Source organism: Poecilia reticulata, chromosome 2 (genome assembly GCF_904066995.2).
Source record: "Poecilia reticulata chromosome 2, P_reticulata-male-v2, whole genome shotgun sequence".
Classification (NCBI taxonomy): Eukaryota; Metazoa; Chordata; class Actinopteri; order Cyprinodontiformes; family Poeciliidae; genus Poecilia; species Poecilia reticulata.
Genome location: NC_088831.1, coordinates 5197235 through 5220789, shown reverse-complemented (window position 1 = coordinate 5220789; position 23555 = coordinate 5197235). Strand labels below are relative to the sequence as shown.

The following is a 23555-nucleotide window of genomic DNA, read 5'->3' as shown; positions in this document are numbered from 1 at the left end:
TGCAAGTCTTTGGCATTGAAAGGCCTCCTTATCGTCAAACTAATTGATCATGTTTTATGTAGGAACTCACTCCAAACTGTTAATATCACCTAAGAAAAAAAACACATTAAAGCAACGAGACTGAAGAACAGATGAGAAACAAAATCATCTAAAAGATTGGAATAAGTTGAAAAGCCTGTTTTTAAGGCTTTTGGACTGTAAGCCACAGTGAGAGTCAGTATCCATAAATAGAGAAAACATGGAAAATAACTTGCCTAACTCAGAGTAATAAGTCCAGCACCTCTGCTGAACAGAATCACACAAAGGCCTGCCTGCCTCATAATTGCCAAGAAGTATTTTTTACAAATAAAACTAGCACAATCTTTCAGAAATATATCATCATATTGACATAGTGGTGTGATTATGATGATCTGGTGTTGGTTTTCAGTTTCAGGACTGGGTGAATAGGAAAATAAATTGAAAGGTTTGGTATTGACTCAAAGTATGGATCAATTAAGATGCTGCACCATGACCTTAAATAGGCTCAAAAATCCTCAAATTCCCCCACAAATAGATTGCCAAAATTGCTCCTCCATGATGCAAAAAGACTGACAAGTATCACAAACTCTTGCCAGCAATCCAAATTTGTTTGATCTGAGCCACATAAGTGTGACTAAAAAGCAAAACAAACAGAAGAAATCTGCATGGTGATTACTTTTTCACAACACCGTGAGATTGAATAAAGTGAAAGTTTTCCCACTCGCCAGACTTGTGTTTGTGCTGCCTACTTCTTCTTCTTCTTCCATAAGTGATCATTAATATGTTAATACATCTCTAGTGTCACCATTTCATTCCAGTGACAAATATCTCTTTCAAACCCTAACTTGGATTGTGATATATTCATTTGTTGATGCATTGTTAATGCCTCCTCTCTGGTTCAGAGCGTGCTGCGCAGGTAATCGCCCACTCTGGGGCCGCCGCACCGACTGTTTGTGATGTGGATCTTTTCTGAGGATTGTATTTGAATAATGAGGGAGGCTGGAGCGTTTCTCTTGTGCGGAGTGTCTCGGCGCAGCCGCTGCAAGTGACCTCTGAATAGTTGTTTTGGATTAGCCATCAAAGTCTTCTCTCGAAGTGGCCAATAGACAGGTACTTCCAGAAATGAGTCACTTGAAAATGATCATTGCCGCCGTTGCTGTATAAGATAATGGATAACCATTACACTCCATTTTCCCCCAGCTCCTCACCCACACAACGCCTGCTCTTGAAATATGATGCATCCACTGTGCTTAGTGAGCACTTAATGTCCAAAAGCACCGTGTTTGTTGAGATTTACAACTGCGCCGGCTGGAGGGGGGTAGAAGAAAGAGTATGTCGTCGGCGTATAATGTTGTTCGCTCAATAATTATCTCATTTTATTTACGAAGACAGACAGCTTTAGATGAGGTTAGAGGCTTCCTCTCTATTATCTCCACCTGCGTCCCCCTTCGAGTCCCCCCCCCACCCCGCCTGCCACTAAATGACGCCCTTCATGTTGAGGACTTTCCAAAGTTTCCACACAGGAGGAAGGAGGGAGTAGCGATGACAAAATTACACCCTGGCTCTCTTCAATTGGAAGTCGGATCAATGTCATTTCTAAAAGGATTAGACCTCCTCTCAGAAATCTATTTTAATTACTGAACACACAGGTAAACAAAGTAGTGTTGGTTCGCCGGTATGGATTCGGACGTCAGCGGGGTATTGATAGCATGTGGCCCCACGTTAACCTCCGAGCTGCTGTGAAAGATCCTGCTTGTTCCACCTTGAGTGAACGTAGCGGAGGACTTTTAGTGGGGAATACCGATGTAGCCGTGGAAACGTTCCTGCTGTCACCAGAAAAAAACTCTGCGGCCGCGAGGGAAGAGGGTTAGCTGACACCAGAGCCGGTGTTGCTTGCAGGAAAGAGGAAACTGTTGGATTTAGTAGCTGTTTCTTGAAACCTCTTCAAGCTGTCACCGCTAAGGCAGCAGGAAGAGATGTTGCACATGTATATGTGGAGCCGTCCCAACGGATAGCAAGCGAAAGTTTTTGATTCACTTATTGAGAATGTACTATTAAATCTGATTAGACTTAGGCCAGGATGTTTTAACGTTTTAATTTTGATTAATTATTTACACAGATTTTAACACAACCAATGTGTTGTTGTTTTTTACATACAAAAGACCAAATCAGAACTTTTTTAATATGTTTGTGGTACACCCGTAAAACTGACGCACAAGCAGCATCAACAAACAACAGTGATGGACGACAAAGCCGCATCTCTTCACCCACTGGGGATTCATTATTGCAAGCACAGACGTCTCCAACGCTAATGTCAGCGTCCACAGTTCATATTTTAAAAAACTAAGTATTTGTAAAAACATCCAATGAATGATGAGAACTTCCTGAAATACTTTAAAACCTGAACGTGTAGAATATCACCCATTTTGGTTGAATAACCTAATTAACAGATTAAGAGCAATCAGTACAATGTCTTTGATGTTGACATCGTATTGATATGTATCTATTTAATAAGTAAGCAGCAAAAAGGGCGTTTTGAATTGAGAATGTAGCCTATTTTGTCTATGTTTTTTTTAAGTTAAATTAATTGCAAATAGTTAATTACAGACCCTGCAATTAACTTTTTAAAGAGTTTCACCACAAGATTTGAGGGTTTCAGCATAGAAAAATGAAGAAAATTAGTATTTTAACTGAAACTGTAAAGTAACGAGTTTACTGCATCTTTAGTATTCATTGTCTGATTGTTATGTTCATGCAGTTAAAATCTGATGCTACATGTGAAATATTTTCATTGTATTTGAGCTTGGTTTGTTCATCTCCTATCTGTCAAGTAGCCAATCGAACTTGTTTGCTTGTATGCTGTTAGTGGTGGTTATGTTCTCAGCAGGAAGAGCGCCCAAAATGAATTTCTGCTCAAGGCCCCTAAAAAGCTGTTGCCAGTTTGGGGTCTATGAATAAGTGGAAATAAAATTATGGGTATTTAAGTTATTTTATAGATAGAAATACAAAAAGTACAGTCTGCATCTGGTTTCAGCTGTATTTACTGTAGTAGTCCTAAATAAAAGCCAGTGGAATGCTCAATCGCCATGTAAAAAAGACAAATATGTTACTATTCCACGCTAAAACAGTTTTGAGAAAGCAGATGAATCTTTGGTAAGACAAGAAAAACCCTGACATTTTCGCAATATTTCGTCTGCTTTTGACTATAATTCTCAAACTGTCAGAAAAAATCTATATACATGTTCAGAGCTTGTTGGCTCATAATCCTCGCAGAAAAATAAAAAAACGACGCAAGATGCTATTAATGTGTAACCAAGCCTTGATTTAGTGTTTAACTTTTTACAAATAATATGAATCTGCATTTTCTTTTGTTCTTTATAAGTACTTAATGATTTATAGTGTTAAATTAACATATTTTTCGCATTTAAATTAAACATTTATTAGGGTGGTCTTAATATTTAGCAGGTTTTAACTCAATATTTAGTTTTGCTGAATCAAATACTGCAGTAAGTTAAATCTTAAGTGTTAATGTCTCTCCTGTGGGGTTCATTATAGCCTAAAAGTAGTTTAACAGTATGATTTGAGTTACCTTATAAGCAGTTTCCCTGTCAAGCTTTTAAAAGTGATAACTTCTTAAGTTTTCAAAGTTGTTTTCTATATTTTAGCTCTATAAATAATTCAGTGAAAGCTTTCCAGATCAACAGCGAGCTTCAGGTCATAGGACAAGTTTCGATCTGACTGGTTTCTGTTTAGATGAAATTTACATAAAGAAAGTTTTTTTTTTTTTGCTGCTTATTTTTATTTTTTTTATTATTTATTTATTTTATTTATTTATTTTTTTGTGGATTGTGGATGAAAAAAGGGGAAAATTGTGCCAACATAGCAGCCAGTTTAAGTCACATGAGTGAATTTTTTTATTTTATTTTTCTCCCTTCCTGATGATGTGTTGGTGTTTCTTTTTTTTTTTTGCCGCTTTGCTTTTCTGAGTGATGAAACGGAGCCATGGAGATGCTGTCGGGGTCGTGACACTGTTAGAGCACAGTTGTGGTGCTAGTCGTTACAGATGTTTTGTCTGCCAGATAAGAATACTCCGTTTGCCTCAGCGGGCCTGATGCCTCTGTGTCTGTCTCCATTCTCTCCTGTGTGTGTATGCGTGCGTGTGTGTGTGTGTGCATGTGTGTGCATGTGTAATGCGTGTGTGGGTGTGTGTGTGTGGGGGTGCGTGCGTGCGTGGGGGTGTGTGTGTGTGTGTGCGTGTGTGTGTGTGTGTGCGTGGGGGTGTGTGTGTGTGTGCGTGTGTGTGTGTGTGTCTTTGAGGAACGAATCTGTGTGGCGGCGGGTGATTAGGCACGCTGCGCTAGTCACAGGAAATGGAGTATCTGACGGACAGGCCGAGTGCATTATAGATGAATGCCATGCGTTAGCGGCTCGGGGCCCCCACCGAATATCTCTCAATTTCCTTTCTGAATGACAAAAGAAGCCACGCACAATTTCCTTGATCCGGAGCATTTGTTTAACTGCGCCCTACCCATTTAACCCACCCATTCAATAGTCTGTCTTGTAAAAGGAAATTTAGACTGTGTCAATTTATACAGCTCTAAAGAAGATCTGATACCCGCAGTCAGGGGCACCGATGATACCACGCTGAAATTAAGTTACAGATTTATTGTGCTTAAGCCAGATTTCTTTAAATTTAGATCCATCTTTAAATATACTCTGTTTTTTTTTTTCTTTCTTTCTTCCTTTCTATACAGCGGTGAAGCTCAATTGTAGCTCCACAGACGTTTCAAAGTTTTCTGGTCAAAGCTGCGCAAACTTATCAGACGGTCAAAGATCACCGATTACAATGAATATTTGATTTTCTTCTATAAAGCTGCTGTCATTTGTCAAATACTCTTATATCGTAGCTCGGAGCTGTCATCTCTGCAGCATCCGAACACCCCCCACCCACCACCCACCCGCTCCCCCAGCCCCTCCCTCCATTTACTGTCTTTGAGTTAGTGACAGCTCATCTCTCCTGGTCACTGCTCGCTGCCGAGACTTTGAACTCCCTCAGCTCCCTCCCTTTTCTCTTGTTGTTGTTGTTGCTAGTCGCTGTAGCGCTTTGCAGCTTCACTTGAATAGAACAGTTGGACTGTAAGGAAATAGTATGAAAATTTTGTTAAATATTTTAGCATTGTTTGAAGATTAAAAAAAATGTATTACAAGCTGAAGGTGTTGCTCAAATTGTGAAGGTTTGAAGGAAGTTGTGTCTCAGCTGATTTGCTGTAGTAATGTTCCTCACTCCTGATGGCTCAATTGGCAAGGTAAATACTAAAAAATTTAGAAAAGGAATCCAAACTTGCCACTTTCAGTCAATAAATGCAGTCCATCGCAAGTGCACAAATGTTGCTAAACACGGCAGATTCAAAACAAGTAAGATTTCCCACAATATTGTACCTGTGGTTTTTTGTCCCTTCATTTGAAGTTGTAGAGAAACTGCTATAGAGTTAAATGTTTCTCTGCCTGTCCCCACCTGTTTCTGTTGGTTAAAAAAAAGCCTGTACTTTTTAATTGCTCAAAAAACGACATATTTGGGTGTTTGGAAATATCTACCATATTCTATGGCTGATTGCATAGGTGTGTCCCATCTTAAACTAATCAGATTGTGTGGATATTTCTGGTCCTCCAGATGACCCCACAGAGTGTCACTTAGAAGTTTTTCTGAACTCCGAGTAGACCATTTCAAAATGTAAAATGATCTCTCTAGAGAACGTTTGGAGAATTAAGAGTCTTCTTCATTTCCACATTTCTAGCAGACTGCTAAAGACTTTGGGTCAAAGCTGACTGCATTTTAGCACTGTTCATGATTTCATTCACCTTAACAAAAAGTCTAGTAACATCTGAAGAAAAGTAACCTCAGAACATGGTATTACCACCACCATGTTTCACTGTAGTTGTGTGTTTTTTGGGTGCTGTGCCAAATATACCATTTGGCAGTGGTTGACATACGCCTGCTAATGTACTAGTGGCAGAGCTAATTTTTTTATTTAGCGCCATTTTTGCTTAGTTTGAAAATGCTTAGCGTACTTAGCTTCCCATAAATACATTTTTCTGGATAAATTCTGAAGTGCTAATTTATTTTTTTGTAAACCTTCAGTTGAATAAAGTTTATCAACTCTTAAAAATCTAAGTAGCTAAATGTTTATATTTATGCTTTTCTTTTGAAGTGGGTAAAGACTGTTTGCAGTTCTGTTTCCTTTCCTCGTGTTCTCTCTTTGTTTTCCTCAGTAACTTTATTTCAAACAAGAAATGTACAGGAACAAAATAAAACATGAACAGTAGAGAACAAGATAAAAACACAAAATATGTAATAGCATTATAGAACATGTAAATGATACTGTCAAAATTAAACTAGTGCAAAGGTCGTAATCTATCAAGGGCAGACATGATTTGATTTGAAGTTAACACTTTAGCATTAGCTTCCACTACACACCATGTTGGTTATTTAGTGTTAGTGGAACTAATGTTTATTAGAGCTTTTGTTGTGCTTTAGAGGGCCTGTGTCCTGCATGTTTGAGATGTTAATTTGATTCAACACAATTGAATGGTTCATTAGTGGCGTCTTCTTAATTTTGTATTGACTAAATTCATTCAACGCTTTCACTTTACTGATATGTGCTTTTTGTTGTTTGAAAGTGTTTTGCCTCAGGGATGTATATCATCTAATCATGCGAGGAGTATCTTTTATTCTTTGTGGAACAGTCTGACCTGACACTGCAGGGCAGCCAGACCCACCATACGTTTGCCTCAGCCCTCCACTCCCCAAAAAACACAACAACATGGTTTTAATCATTTTGTTGTTTGTTGGCTGCCACTAAGAAAGGAAACATAATTGTATTTGTTGTGCTCAAAACAAACAAAGCTTATTAGCGGTGATTCTGAGGGGACGGATGAACCCAGTTCGGATTCTTGTGTGTGTCAAGCGAGTCACATAAGCTCATGACTAATTTGATAATTAATTGCCTTTTGGAGGACCTAATCACATTATTTGACTCACTATGGCAGGTTGTGTTCCAGCACCATGTTGCCTGTGGCTTAGTCACAGTGTGCCGGACTCATTAACAAGGTTGTTGAACACACATACGTACGAACAAGTCATTAAACAAAAGCACGCGTACTGTACGGCGCGTGTTGAGGTGTAGTGATTGAGAGGTTAAAAGATGCCCTCTGGTGTATTTGATAAGGATTTGAATAACTGGCCGCTTAGATTTCCCAGGTGGTGTGTGAAAGCAGGTCTCTCTTGATGAAGTTATCGCTTGTCACACAGCTCCTCCTCCTCCAACGGCCCGACGTACAAATAAATAAATAAGTCCTACATGATAATTTGTTTTTGAAGGTCTCCTGTGTGTGTTTATGTTAAAAAGACAAAGAAGGGCACACATTTATCTCTCCACGTATGTGTGTGCGCCTGCGTTTCTTCCTCCTAACACATACGGCTTAATTATGACGTTACCAAAATGGGCAGTTTGCTCCGACACCCCGCTTGCAGAATCACACAGCAGACAGACTTAAAAGAGCTCATTAGCTCTCTCTAAAGAGCTGTTTACTGCATATACACACACGCACAGTAATGGGCAGCTCTGTTGATGCAGATGGACGCCGAGCATAATGAGAATGATTAGGCTTCTCTATGCAGAGGCCTGGAGGAGGACGAGAAAAACGCTGGCAGGCTTCAGAAGGTGGAAAAGATTTTCTGTTGGATGTTGTTTCAGCTGAGTGCACCATCTCACTCCCTCCCCCTTTTTCTCCTCCTTTTCTCTGCAGCACACTGATGCCGTGCCTTTTTTTTTTTTTTCCCAGAGGCACACACACACGTTTCTGCATGTGTCCACTTGTAAAGTAGCTTTGCAGAAAAGGGAAATTATTAAATGTAAACGCATTGAAATTACTTACCGGGACCTCTTACTTTTCAAGGAGCAATCAGAAAATAAGTACGACGACTGGGATGACACCTCTAAATTCTTATCTGCATGGAAGGCCACCAATTGTTAATAAAACCCAGATTTGCTAAAAAGTAACAAATTTCTCAGTGTTTTTTTTCTTTTTTTAAATAACTATCAAGGCCCTGGGGCCTTGATAGTTTCATAAATAACAAAAAAAAAACATTCTTTCCTAGAGGCTGATTTTTGATCCATGTCTTTGAATCATTTGACATTGAATTCAAGCCTTTTTTCTTCTTTTTTTTTCTTTTACAGCAACTTTCAAGGATGCAGAAGGAAAGTAAAGGGGTGCAGTAAGTCCCCACATCCAAGCCTTCACGGTCACAATAAGTGACATTGCTCGCTCGTTGCCCCTGGTTTACATCACATTGAATTAGAGGCTGAACCCCTGAACGATCCCTAAGTCAATCCTCTCTGCCATATGTTTTGGAGAAGGAGCAGGGAGTTCAAAGCGGCTCTGTTCAAAGCGTCTGTCCTCATTTGAATAACGTAGAGTAATCGCTATTACCTTATTTAAATAGTGCAAGTTATCATTTGGCCTTCATTTGCATTGCTGGGGTAATCACAGCGTCTCTGCATTAACCTCATTAAAGACGAGATGAAAGCCTTGATGGAGCCTGACACTCTTTTATATACATTATCTTTATTAATGACGGTATTAGAAACATCCGTGTTTCTTAAAATACGCTGGAAATGGAGTTTTTCTTGTCGTACTGAGCAGACAAAAGACTTGGACAGCTTGTGTTTCTGGTTTTTCTTTGTGATTGTGACACTTCCTTCATCTTCGTTAGACTTTTCTTCATTTATTTCCTTCTTGTCTGAATGTAGATGCTCTGAGAAATTATCTAGTGACTTAAACTGAACAGTTTTCAGCTTGATTATGTTGTGCTGGTGCCTGGACTGAAATAAAAAGATCTGTTTCTGCTCAGTCAACGTGGCAGACTGGCCTAGCCGATCATGCTGGAAACAACACTCTTCAGTGTGGAAGTTGTTCCTGAGAAAAGGCAACCCGGTTTAGCACTTTTGCAACTCTAAATTACAGAGTTTTACTAATATAAAAGCAAAGTCATAATGACAGAGTTGAAACTGTGTTCAGGCATCTTATATTATTGTTGACAATACAGTAGCATTGCTGACTGCATGTTATGCTATACTTTATTTTGCCTTCCTGGAAGTCGGTTTCTGGTTGATTCAAGTTTTCTTCGATTCCACATAATTCCCCTTTGGTGGCTACGGTTGGATGTCCTGTGTTAGACAACTCCATCACTATAGAAACCAAATTACCAAAAGCGTAACATAATTCTCAGCAGCCTGTATTCTAGCAGCAACGTTAATGAACAGCTGAGCTAACTCTGGAGAAAATAGTTTCCTTTTTTAATAGCTTCATAAATCTATTATATTCTATTATATTCTGAATCCTCCCAAAGAATCTGGAAATCATATGTTCTTTCCTCAGCAATAATTTCTATACCAAACTGTCTTTTTTTACAGATTTCTCCTGGGTCTTTTTTACATTGCGTTTCTTAAATGTTTCAGATGTTTCAGATAACAGACCAAGATAACATGTGAATAACCACATTTTTTTGCAAAGCTGATATCTGTTTCACTGCCAAACCTGTAAAATCAAGAACTTTTTCAATACAACCTAACACCATGAAAGTAGGCTAAAAGATCTCATAAAGCAGCATACAATTCCACCGATCTAAAGAAATCTTTTAACAGATGTGTTGATGTGAAAACTCTTCAATATGGCTGAATTAAACAATGCTGGAAAGAAGAGAGAGTCAAAACTCCTTCAAAGCAATGTGAGAGATCCATTGACTATGTTTAAGAAGATTTTACCTCAGATAATCTATTTCTGGTTCATAATTATTGGGTTGTAATTTGGATTCGCTGTTGACGTTTTCTGATTATTCTGTTTCTGTTTCAGCATACAATAAACTGTTTCCAGATGCTGTAACTTCCTGTTGTGCGATCAGACGGTATCGTCATCCTATTGTGTGTAATGTTGGACCCTGAGAAAACTAAACTGAGAAAAAACAAAATAATTTGAGCTTCTATCATTACGTTTTCTGTTTATTTTATGGTCTGTTGCTTGAGATATACTTAAAAGTAGATAATTGGATATAGCTATAGCTATAACTCACTCCTTGACCTGTACATTTTAGGAAAATGTAACATCTTAAAACGTGGAATATACATTTTTGTTGCATCTCCTCCATAAAAACCGACTGAAGTATTTTACAGGCAGAGGTAAAGTGCATGATTCCCTGATCAATCTCGGCCAATATCCAGATTTCTGCCAGCGTAAAATGACATAAAGATGGATGTTTCTGCAGAAGCATCGCCACAGATTGACATGGAATCAAGGGAAGGCGCTTCATAGCCGGCCTGTTTATCTGCAGAGAGGAGAGCCGCTGTGAGAACACATGCGGTTATTAAAGCTCCTGAGCCAGACGGGGAATACACACTTAGTTTGTTAGAGAGCGTGTGTGTTTACTGATGCAGAGGACGAGGCTGAAACTTGCCGAGAGCATTACCTCATGAATGTTATCCTTGCTATCTACAGCTATATATTATTTAGTGGTGCTGAAAAGGTAATGTTAAAGCTATAGAGAGTTGCAGCCAAGCCGACATGTAGCTTTTGGCTACAGATCAGACAGTAAGAGAACACAGAAAACGACTTTAAATCACTTGCTCACAGAGGAGTTGTATCATTTGGCTGGAATTATCGTCTCATTTGAAAATTAAGTCTACTTTTGTGTGTTTTTTAATTTTTTTATTAAACCACTCAGTTTAATTTAAAACATACAATGCCTTTAAAACATACAAGGCTACTCTAAAACAAATCTACCCTATGAGATATGCCAATGTTTACTTTAAGATCAAATGTGAAACTTAAATCTGCCTAAATGAAAAAAAAACTTTTAGGACTTTTTGGCTAATTCCCAGAAAAATAGCTTAGCGTTTGACCACAAATGTTTTTTTTTGTTTGTTTTCTAATTTAATGTGAAAGTATTCATTTAGAAACAGTTCAGTAAACTCTAATGTCAATTATTTTATGTGGATATTTGAAAAAATAGCAAGACTATGACGAAAGATGCAACACAAACCTAAATTATGAAGTGGAATGAATAATTATTACGGGGTTTCTCAAATGATCTTGCAAATATACATTTGAAAAGTGTAGCATACGTTTGTGTACAGACCCCTTTACTGGGTCACATAGTACCATTTTATAGTGCAATCAAGTAACTATGTTACCTTCACTTTCTATGTATATCAAACACGAAAGAAAATTGACATCACAATTTGACTGTTTGAAATTGACCTCTCTCTCTTTAAGAAGCTCCTACTCTCTGACACTTCAGCACGTTGTTTCTCAGTTAAGCCGTGTACAAATGTCCTTTGTAGAATCGGACTGAGAAGTAGTTCCTATGATAAACCCAGCAGACTCATAGTTGCTCTAATTGCTGCTGCCCCTAGTCTGTAGGGGCTGTGCGGGCTAGGGGCACTTTGTAAGGCAGAATCTCGGCTGGAGAGTGCAGTTCCAAACATTTAGGCACCCCAATGGCTGCCACAAGAGAGTAATTAATTTCTCCAACATTTATGAAAGAATCAAGGCAACACTCCAGGTATGTTTCTGATGAGGGGACAACATTATAACATTTAAAGCTCAAAAACATCGATTTTACATAATACCTCCTTTTTAAATTAAGCATGTTGGATACATGCTTCAAAGCATTCCAGGCTATTAACCCCTTGGAAGACTTTTTTTTTTGCTGTTTTACATAAGTTCACCATGGCAACATACCTGCTATTAAAAGAATATGCTGCAGCCAGGCTAATTTATTTCAAGTCTGCAGTTAGCAAAAATATAACTGATGCATAGTTTAGCTTGAAATCAAATCTTGATGGTGATATTTTAATTCTATTAAGATTGAAGCAACCTTTTTCAGTTTTTTTTTTTTCCTGTTAATATACACTCCTGAAACGCTGCCTCTTAATAAAGTAATAAAGAAGCTCAGCAGCTAATAGAAAACTTCAGATCTGCTCTTGCTTCCTCACTACACTGGGAGGGTGATGGGCTCGCCAGCCCCCCTGTAAGACTCCCCTCGGCTAAAATGTTGTAAATTAACACAATTAGCAGATCGCCATTCTGCTAATTAGCCACTGGCGTCTGCAGAGGGACGGTTAAGAGAGGAGAATTAGAGAGGAAATAAGAGTCTGGGGATGGGATCCCCCCTTATTCACTCCCTGCCCGCATTGTTACCAAACAAACACAGAGCCTCGGAGAAGGCAGCAAAAGAGTGTTAATGTGTCAGCTTTTTCCTCCCATGTGTCTGTGCCTGCAGAAGCATAAACGGATGGCAGGAAGGGAATAGATTTTATTTGGCGTGCCTGATTTACTCTCGCAAATAGACGCATGGCAAACCAATTCCGGAGCCGGGGATTGCTCAGCGGACCCCCAGCTGTGGGTCTCTCCGCATGCAACTGCCGCCAGTCAATAAGTCGCAGGAAGCAGGCTAAATGACACCGATATTATCCTTTATTTGTGTGCACTAAGTCAAATCAAACAGGGTTCAATCTGCCATGCGGCTGCTGTGATTACGCCCCATCCAGCCTTTGAAAGCATCAAGGCTTTGATACCGAGACAACGATGGAGTCGCTGTGTGACTGTCAGTGTTTGCAGATGGCATTGGCTAGGATTAAAGGAAACAGTGGCTCTCCTGCCTCCCGAGGCAATAAAGGGGAGAGCCAGGTGAGCGTGTCTGAGATGAGATGGAGCCAGGAAGGAGTGGAGGCGGAGAGAAGGGGAGGGGAGGGAAGCGACGCGAGCACAGGCGGAGTAAATAAGAGGAGGGGCGGATGCACAGAAAAGGGAATGAAAGCAGGGAGATATATATCGAAATAGATTGAGTCAAAATAAAAGAAGGTGAAGAGAAATAAAGAGAGGGGTGGGGAGAGAAGAAAAAAAAAGCAAAGATGGAAGCAGGAGTGAGGGAAGACGAGGCAAAGGGAGGTACGAAGAAGAGAGGTAGACGAAGAAGAGGAGGTCAAGGTGGAGCCGTGCAGACAGGAACTAAGCTTGAGACACAATGTGTTGTAATTCATAGCTCGCCACAGCTGCTGTGTGCGTGCCTGTGTTTGTCCGTCTGGGTCAGTGGATGCATGCGTGTGTGTGCGTGTGCACCACTGCACGCTCGAGTGAAGGTATAGGGCTTTTTTTTTAAGTGTCAGTGTGTATGAGCACAGGTTTGTGTGTGTTGAATGAAAGCACTATGAGCAAATCAGTGTGTGTTGTGCAGTTGTAGTGCGAGGCACATTTTCAAACCCATCTCCAGCCACCTCAGATGAGCTGGGGATTATAGAGTGACCCTCAATGCCTCTGTCTTATTGGTCTGGCTGTGGTGCATTAGGCTGAGAGAAGCAGCCATCCCACTGTCCTTCTCTGCTGCAATACACTGAGCCCTGCAAAAGTATTCACACCCCATGAGCTTTCCCATGACGTAAGCAGTAACAGCAGTTACGCACTCTGCAAATCAGATGTTTATAGAGAAGTGGCGAGGAAATGCATTGCTGAGGGAAAGTAATCAAATTTAAAGTTGGTGCATCATGGCAGCATCATGCTGAGGGCATGCTTTCCTTCAGGGACTAGGAAATGTACTTCCAACAACAGCAAAACACCTTTTTCTCTCTTTAGCTTGTTGTTTTGTAAGTCTACAAACACACCGCAAATCATATTTGGATTCATATAATGTCAAAAAACCTTTGCACTCCAACTGGCAGTAAACTTAATTTTGCTCGAACAATTATTTGCATTACTTTGTAATAAGCCAAATCATGAATTTTTATGATGGCAGATTTGATTAACTTGTTCATAGTTAGCAGCCTTGTTAATAGTGGCCCAGTCAAAGTCCAGACATAAATATAAGTGAGAGCATCAACTACTTTGCAAAGAAGAATGGGAACAAGTCTTTGGAGTTTAGACATGCTCCCAAGACTGGCAGCTGACAAAAAATATTTCATTTTTCTTTCACTTCACATTTATACCCTACATTGTGTTGGTCTACAGCATAGAATCCAAGTAATATAGATTAGATTGTGGTTGTAATGGGACAAAATAGGAAAACAGGTGAAGAAGTGAGGAGTACAGTCTCCACTTCAATGTAGGATTTCAGATTTGTTTCAGACAAGTGGATGGTGTTTTTTAATTGATCTCCACGTTGTCTTATGTGGTAATGTCTCTGTTTCGTTTTTCAGGCTTGAAGATGCAGTGGACCCCGGAGCACAGCCAGTGGGCCGAACAGCATTTCGACATCTCCTCTACCACCCGCTCCCCAGCCCACAAGGCTGAGGCCTACAGGGCGGTGTCAGGCCACCTGCAGCGGTCTGCCACCTACCAGTACTCCTGGGCCAACGACGACATATCTGCCCTCACCGCCTCCAACCTGCTCAAGAAGTATGCCGAAAAGTATTCTGGGATCCTTGAGATGCCTGCCTCTTACTCCGAGGTGCCTGGGGTCCCTGGGGTGATGAATGGCCGGAAAGGCGAGTCGGAACCCTGGCAAGATGGCGTCTACCCCATGAGCTGCATCCCAGAGGGAGTTTCTGTCAGAAAGGGAGGTGTTGCTGCCGCGTCTGAAGTGGTCTCTGGGATCTGCAGCTCCCCAGGCCTGGCTTCCAGTACCCTCAGTGAGCCCAGCTACTCCAGCAGCAGCTGTGGGAGCCACTCAGCCACGGCGCTCCATTCCTCCTCCATGACGTCTCAGGAATACGGCCCCACGTACAGCGGCTCCTACCTGCACAGTAGTTACAGCTCCCAGTCCGGCCCCGCCCCTGCCCTTCCCTCCCCACTGCACAGCTCTGGGCTCTTACAGCCCCCTCCACCTCCTTCCCACCCCACCATTGTTCCAGCTTACAATGGAGGCTCCCCCAACTTGTCTAGTTATAATTACCCCCCAGCTGGCTACCCAGCTCAGAGCTCAGTTGGGCCGGGATACAGTCCTGGAGGAGCGCCCCCTCCTTCTTCGTACCTCCCCTCAGGCATTGCCGCCCCTACTCCTCTCCCTCCTTCTTCTGCTTTACCTGGATACCCATACCAGAGCCACAACCTGACCCCAATTGCTCCCACTCCCCTCAATAGCAGTTCCTCCAACACGTTGAAAAGGAAGGCCTTCTATATGACAGGCCAAGGAGAGATGGACACATCTTATGGGAACTTTGGCTATCCCCAGGCACGGAGCTCAGCAGAGAGTCCCATGTACAGGGTGGCGGACAGCAGCAGTGCAAATGGGGGCTCTAACAGCGGGGGCGGCGGTGGCTTCGACAGGAATCCGGAAAAGTCATCTTTACCATTTAATCCTCAGAAACAGTCCACAATGCCATCAGAGCAGCAGAGAAAGTATGGCAGCCAGGCAACAGGTGGGCCGCTTACCCCACCAGCCTACGTCTCCTCAACCCTGGGAGGCTCACGGTCAGCAGACTCTCTTGCCAGCTTCACCTCCCCGTCCCTCAGTGAGCAAGGTGCTGATGATCACCGCCTCCACCTTTCCCACTCAGCACCAGGGCCTACCTCCTCCTCCTCTTCCGCTTCATCCCGCCCTGCCGAGGAGCAATTAAAAACCTGCGACCCTCACCTCCTGGACCTTGTGACCTCAGAAATCATTCAGCAGGGCCCTCCTGTGGACTGGAGTGACATTGCAGGTCTAGAACTGGCCAAAGTTACATTGAAGGAGGAGGTCCTGTGGCCCATTCTGCGTCCAGACATGTTCAGTAGTTTAGGACCAGCACCTCGCTGTGTATTGCTGTTTGGCCCGAGAGGCAGCGGCAGGACGTTGCTAGGCCGCTGCCTCGCCAGTCAGCTAGGAGCGACGTTTCTCCAGCTCAGCGGCTCTACTCTGGCCACCAAGTGGCTGGCGGACGGAGAGGAAATTATCCGTGCGTCATTCCTGGTGGCCCGTTGCCGACAGCCATCGGTGCTCTTCATTAGCGAGGTGGACATGCTCCTGTCAGCTCATGTCAGTGAAGAGAGTCCAATCACCCGACTGAAGGGGGAACTACTCACCCAGCTGGACTCTCTCCTTATGAGCTCAGGTGAAGATGGAAGCAACCAACTCCTAGTCATTTGCTCCACAAGCAGACCTCAAGATATGGATGAAGGCCTCCGGAGGTACTTTACTCGGAGGGTACTAGTGCCCCTACCGGACAGCGCAGCCCGACACCAGATCATGAACCAGGTTCTGGCCCAATCCCAGCACAAGTTCTGCTTAAGCGAGGAGGATCTGGCACTGCTTGTGCAGCGCACCGAGGGTTTCTCTGGACTGGATTTGGCCAGACTCTGCCAGGAGGCCCTTGTAGGTCTGTTACATGTCTCAGCACAGGGCATGGACATGACGGGCATGATGCCCCGGGGCCAGATCAGGCCCCTCACCTACCAGGACATTGAAGGTGTCTGTTGTAAATTCCAAGCCAGTATATCGCAGAAAGAGATTGACACTTACACCGAGTGGAACAAAATGTTCGGCTGCAGCCAGTGAGCAAAATAAGCACTGCCCTTGAGAAAAAGAGGCTTCCACAATTCCTCCCCTCAGGGCATAAGCGTTGTGCTAGAGGGAAAAGCCGACAGAAGGCCGATGCGAGCCCGCTGTGTCCTCACAGAGACCTGGTTTGATTCAACAACAAGCAGTTTTGCCGTTAATGAGACAATTTTCAATCCAAATGCTTGACAAGCCAGGCGCTGTTTACACATTTCAAACAAGTCAGCTTTGCGTGAGACGCCCTGGTGTCCGTGTACATATATCGTATGTCGTCGTTTCTTGAGATTTAGTTGGCTTTCCAAGTGCCTGAAGTGGTGCTTTCTGAGTTCTCTTAATTTGCCTCACAATCGAAATTCATGGCATGAGCTGATGATTATTGAGAGCTTTAAACCTTCAGCAGAGAGTCTGGAAAACAGACTGACAGTTAGCGGCGGGGGTGGTTATTCATCCTTTATAGTCTTTTGTTGCGGCAATCCATTTCGGTGGCGGAAGTCTGGGCCCTACGTCGCGTGTCTGCAAAACAAACAAACGTAACAAACAAGCAAATAACACTCAGGAAAGCATTTGTAAATTGTACAGTACCTCTGGAAATCTCGACAAAAAGCACTAAGATTTGAGAAGAGAATCTTTCACATTTAGGCGGACCTCAAGGGGCTGGGATAAAAATCACAAAGAGGTGACAATGAATGTATTAGATGTGTTCTGATTGGTGGAACATGATCTACACTGAGAGTAAAGCATTACGTCTTTATTTTCCCATCAGAGCAGGCTCTTTATTTGCCTGCATCTTCTTGACCAATCCTGAAATGTATTTCCTTCGTTCTTTTAACACTGTTCTGCTGCCTAGCTGAGTCTGAGACTTTAGAAGCAGGCAGGTGTGTTGAGGCTGGTAGGTGTTGTAGATAAACATTGTTCATATAACACACTCTAGGCTGTTTGATCGTGCTGCTTGGAAGCTCCGTCAGTATATCAGGCATTTATTTATTTATGTTTTGTTTTTGTCATTGTACTTGTAAGATTGTAGTACAGCGTTACGCAAAATTTCAATTTGAAAATATACACTTGAGTGATCTTAACTACAACCATATATGAGACCTTATCATCCAATTTTTAATATAAAATTAACTCTGCCATCTTTCTAAAGTATATTAACTTTTCCACAATTTGTCACATTACAATAGTTTTGACCAAAACCCCCCAAAAAACTGAAAAGTGCGGTATGCATTTGTATTTCACAACTCTTTAGGTGACTTTTGAAGGTTGATTTTAGTTTAGAATCGCTAAAGAGTTTTCCAATACGTCATTAAACCCATTTAATCTCATTGTAAGTGCGGCTGTTATGTGAAACACGGTGGTGACAGCATCATGCTGTAGAGATCCACGTCTTCAGGAGGGACAGGGAAACTACCTTGATCTGATATAGAATGGATGTAGCATGTTCACATGCAAAGAGATACCATTAAAAGCGTGGGGAAGATATAAATGCATGCCGCACTTTTTAGAATTTTACATGTAAAACATTTGAAAACATTTTTCCACCCACCTCACAATTATGCTCTATTCTTTATCAGTTTATTTCAGTGAAACACATCACACAACAAACTTTAATGAGTTCTATAGGTGAGCATTTATTGGCAAGACACTGTTCATATCTTAAAGTGGAAGGTTACTCTCATTACAATATCAAAAATGACTCCCTATAGGGGTTTTTGACATCATTTGTTATCATCCAGGAAGTTGATGTTTGGCAGCTGATTTGCTGTTTCTAATCTTTTCTCTGAAAATGTTGCTGAACTTTAAAACAGTAACATTAAAACACCTGCTCATTTATGCCCATAAAAAGGTCAACTAAGTTACATTAGCTGGTTAGGTTGATTTGTTTTGCTGTAATTTTAAACAATACCAACAGTAGGAAAAGGAGTACAATGAGGAAACAAAGGTTGTCCATAAGTTTTGGATTTCTTTTCTTAAACTAAAACAGGATTATTTTCATGTAGGACTGTAAGAAAAACTTAATGCGGGTCTGTTGATATTGGCTTGAAGTTCCAATATGACATTAAACCCATTTTGACCAAGTCTTATGGAATATTATTTAGGTTGCATTTATAATAAACAATCTTATATCTGCAAATGTTTGTCCACCACAAAAACCCCGGTTTTTAAGTTACTGTCTTGCAAAAAATGTCCACACCTCTTGAGCTTTTATGCATTTTGTCACGTTAACGTACTGTGATTTCATGTGATGGAACAACACAAAAGTAGTGCAACTGGTACTTGTGAAGTGGAAGAAAATGTCTACATGGTTTCCAGAATGTTTTTAGAAATAAGCATCTGTAAAGTGACAGTCCTGAATACATCAATTTGACTGTTCATGACATCCTTACGACGTTATGTAGGAGACAATTCGAAACTGGTCATCTTGTTATATTAGATGGAAATTCAACTGTTTGGTTTGCATGCAAAACATTAAATGGAATCCAAAATTAAACCCGCGACACAAACAGTGAAACATGGGGGTGGCAGCATCATTCTGTGAGAATGGCTTCCATTTGTGTTTGAGAATCTGTGGCTACAATAAAAGGACTTAAAGCTTTTTGACTCACGAGAGGCTGATTTCAACTGTACTTTTTAGATTTGTATTTACAAAAAAAATTTAAAATACATCTATACTTCTAATTCCCAACTTTGCACTACTTTGTGTTTGTCCATCACATACAATCCCTATGAAAACACTGAAATTTGACTAAATGCTGTCACATTTTTTCTTTCTGCGTAGCTGCATTGGATTTGTTCATATTTTTCAGATGAAAACAAAGAGAAACTAGCACAAATCTTCAAGGTCCTTTACCACAGTGAGTTCTCCATTATTTGCTGTATTCCATCAGGAGTGTGTGTCCTCTCCTTGCCAACTCCACCGGGAGACCGTATTTTTGTGTGCAGTTATCCTGACGTCATTTTTTCTTTTAAGTTTAACCAAACATTTACTGAATCGCTGTTATCTGTAGTGTGTGATCGGCCCCACTTTCGTGAGCACCGCCAGTGCAGCCCCTGACGTAGAGGGTAGGAGAGTTCTGCTGAGCATCAGCAAAACCGACGGCGAGGAGAGAGATAGGCAGGCGGTGTGGCAGCAGCACAAGGGGGAAAGCAAAGTAGTCCGTCAGAAAACCACCCTCAAAACAATCTGTGCGAGAATTCCTTCTGTCAGCAAATCCTCTGGAGAAAGAGTCTCTTTGGACAGAAAAAAAAACCCACTAATGCACTTCAGAGCGCACAACAGCAGCGCAGGCGTTCCTTTTCTCCCCTTGTTCTCTACAGCGGACCAACAAACGACTTGAAACGCGGCGGTCAATGCTATGCTTCGGTTCTAACATGCTCTCTGATCCTTCTCCTCGCTTTTAGTCTTATTTTTCCCCCACGCCGTGCAAACCTAGGTTGTTTTTTTTCTCCTCCTGCCTTTTCAATTGTTACTTTAAGCGTTTCTACCTCATAACTGCAGAACACTTGTGCTTTTTGATCTGCGTGTTCCCAAACGTCAACATTTCAGAGAAAAACGACAAAAAAAAAAAAAAGACGGAGAACAGGAGAGAGTACTACCATAAAGTTTGCGCAGTCTACCTCAGATGACTGTACTTAACAAAAAACATTTAGCTGATGGTGCAACCGCAGGCTGCAGCAAAGCCTACACTGTACACGCGCGTGTTTGTCACCGTTTGTCCGATCCGAGCTATTTGCAGCACACACACACACACACATGCTCTCAAGACGATGCGGACATGAAAAAAAAAATAGAAAAAATAACCTCGCAAGCAATTTGTGAGGAGTTGGGGGTCAACTTAAAGGTGACCTGGAAATGTATAATCCAATACATTTGCTTTAATCCTTTGTGAACTACTGTGGTTGTGCGTGTGTGAATGTGTATATACGTGGGCACACTCCTCTTATTTTTTCTTTTTTTAATTTTCATTTAGTGTGTGGAATTTTATAAATCGTTAGTATATATAACACACTTGCACAACTTTAAAACAGAGTGTAACGTGTTTCTGTTGTACATACCTATACATACAATACAAATGCACCACTTGTTTATATGTGTGAATATGTTGCCATACTTGCAGTCAACTTAAATGTATTTTCATGTAATCTGAGGTACAAACAGCAACAAACGATTCATTAAAGACGTTTTCTTGGGAGATTGTATCTTGTTTTCTTTTTCTCCGTAACAATGATACTCTAAGGGATGAACTGGGGTAAGGAAGATTAATAACAGAATGTATTTATCAGTACAGTGGATAAATAAATGTATTGTCCTGCCAAAAAAATAGCCAAGCTGATAAATCGCCTTAATGAGCCTTGAGTTAGTCACCCTTGTGTGCAATTAGAAACCCATCCGTGTTGCGCAGGAAGCCGGCGCTGTCGCTTCTCTCATTAAAATGTAACAATTCATTTCTCTCGCCGTGCTAAGAGTGGCAAGACCAAAACATTAAAGCATTAATTATATTTCTCGCACACGACGAATTTGGATTATGCAAGCGCTCTTAATGAAAATGATGTGCATTTGCCCGCTCCATTTCCAATGTATCATTATATAGCTGCCGGTGAGGTGTGGGAAGCTGCTGTATAGCCTCTGTAATTATCTGTGAAAACTCCAAATGCTTCACAAGAGGTTAAAGTTCACCAAGAGCTGCTGTTTTCTTTAGTTTCCCATTTAGAGATATGCTATAGCCATCAGAAATCAAACTCTTTGTTTCCCATATCCATGGCAAAAATAAAGATCATTTTCCGCAAAGAAAATAAGCCAGACTGGGAACACCCAAGCGGTCATTTGAGTATTTCTTATCGCACAAAACTCTTAAGGGGGCTAATAACATGAACTTGCATTTTTATAACTTAACAGACAATGGTTTTAAAGTGGGGAAAAGGAGAAATGCTCATTTTAAGTTGTGAGAGAGTCTTTATATCTTGGTGTTTTTCTAGAAAAAACATTGGCAGGATGACGTGGAAGCCAACTGGGGTTTTGACTGAAGTGAGGAAGTGTCAGACTGTCATAGTAAGGGAGATTAGCCAAAGGGCAAATATCTCAGTTTCCTGCTTTATCTACGTTATCAAACAAAAGAGCTGAAGTGTCTTGGTGTCTTGTTCATGAGTGAATGCAGGATGTAGCAGAAGATAGACATATTTGAGCTTTGTCTGCAGTGAAGAAGGCGTTGCTCCAGGTTGTTTTCGCATCCAAGAGACAAGGTTCTCAAATTGCCTGGTTTACCGGCTTTCTCAAACAGAGGAGTTCAAGTATTTTGGGTCTTTTTGACAAATGATTTCAGGATTGATCAGAATAATAGACGATTTGCGGTTTCATCTGAATTTAAGTTGGTTTAGCCTGTCTGTCACAGAAAAGAAGAAACTCAACCTGAAAGTAAGGTTTTTAATTTAAAGATCTATCTATATTCTCTGTCAAACCCTCACTTTAGTATTACGAATCATGACAGGAAGTTAGATATCCTGAATACAAATGACTGAAATGAGTCTTCATCATTGGGTTACTGATCTTGGCTTGAGGATGAGGCAAGAGGTTCTGTCATCGAGTGGGAGCTTGGACTTGAGTTGTTGCTCCTACGCATTGAAAGAAATAAATTAAGGTAGTTCCTAAGGTCTGTTGTAGTGAAGAAAAATACAAAGTTCTTTATTTGCCTATCTATCTTCTGATCCTCCTCACTCATGACCAAAACTGCAAGATGAAAAATGCAAACAGCTGAACTGATCTTCCTCCGTAGGGCTCCAGGTTTCTGCCTTAGGAAGGGATAAGAAGCTCTGTCTTCCTTCAAGGGGACTCAGAGCTGCTGCTCCAAAACATTGAAAAGAGACAGCTGAGTGAGGGTTACTTCTTGATTTACTGCTCTGTCTACATCAGCATCTAAACGTTGGTCATGAGAAGTGACCAACGTTTTTAGCTCAAAACACAAGATCCCAAATTCAAGCTGCTGAAATGAACTTCCCCTGCACAGAAGAGGAACTATAGCCATCAACTATTAACTAAAATCCACAAATACTCAAGACTTCCCCCAAGGCTGCTAACACATAGTATATCTTATATGTGCTTTAAGACATGCAGTATTTCTAACACTACCACAGAAGTTAACATCCATAATCTTCCTTATCTTGGCTCTTGGGGTACAGCCAATCATACGAAGCAAAATTAATGTTGCTCCGTGTGAATGCCAGCAAATTGGCTGTCGAGTAACATCGCACCTACATGTTCAAGAGTACCAACCCATTGGATGGGCTGTGTTCCTTCTGGGCTATTCACCAGACTGAACTGGAGAGTGTCTCTGGTGAGAGAGTTTATAGGCTTCTTTGCCTGAACCTGTTATCTCTGTAAAACAATCTCAAATAAGCTGAAGACAATAGGTGGATTGAAGTCTCGGCTTACCCCAGCAGGGGAAATGACATCATCACCCAACAATCCCTAGAAGTTTACCCCCAAAGTGTCATGCAACAGTCCCACTTTCATCTTAAATCTTCCACTTTTTTCCCCCTCAGTTTAAAGGTTATCTTCCAGACACCGTTGCGTCCTCTTCGCCTTAAAGGGTCCACACGCCGAAAGCTTTGCCTTGCACCCTCTGCTCACTCTTTTGCACAACAATTAAAATATGCTAAGTGATCGTTTTCCTTAAGTAGTCTTAAATGTGCAATCCATTCAAATATGAGAGGAAATTGCCCACAGCTCGAGAAGAAGAAAAAAATACAGAGGTGGTAAAACAGGGGGTAAAGCTGGAATAAATTATGCAAATAACACAAAGGGCTTTACCACTTGAAAGCCTAATTTTCCTATAATCAGCAGACTGTCGCCTAATATTTTTTCCCCTACCTCTTATTAAAAGTGACTGTTCTTTTTCCCAACCATCAGACGGCTCTATCTGTCTAGCGGCTCGGTAAAATGACTGCAGCCCGCCAGACTAAATGCTAAAGCATTTTGCTGGAGCTTTTAGATGATGGTTACATTCCCACACAAGTAATTATG

General features: G+C 41.3%; 1 protein-coding gene across 2 annotated transcripts in view; it reads left to right on the top strand.

Moving 5' to 3' along the window:
• LOC103474257 (fidgetin-like) overlaps window positions 1–20730 on the top strand; it is a 45538-nt gene extending 24808 nt beyond the window's left edge. For both annotated transcript variants that reach the window (XM_017303742.2, XM_081615672.1), the window contains exon 3: window positions 14265–20730. In XM_017303742.2, coding sequence (XP_017159231.1) covers window positions 14265–16540 — 2276 coding nt within the window. In that variant the 3' untranslated portion in view covers window positions 16541–20730. The remainder of the gene's footprint in view (window positions 1–14264) is intronic.
• The last annotated feature ends 2825 nt before the right edge of the window (window positions 20731–23555 follow it).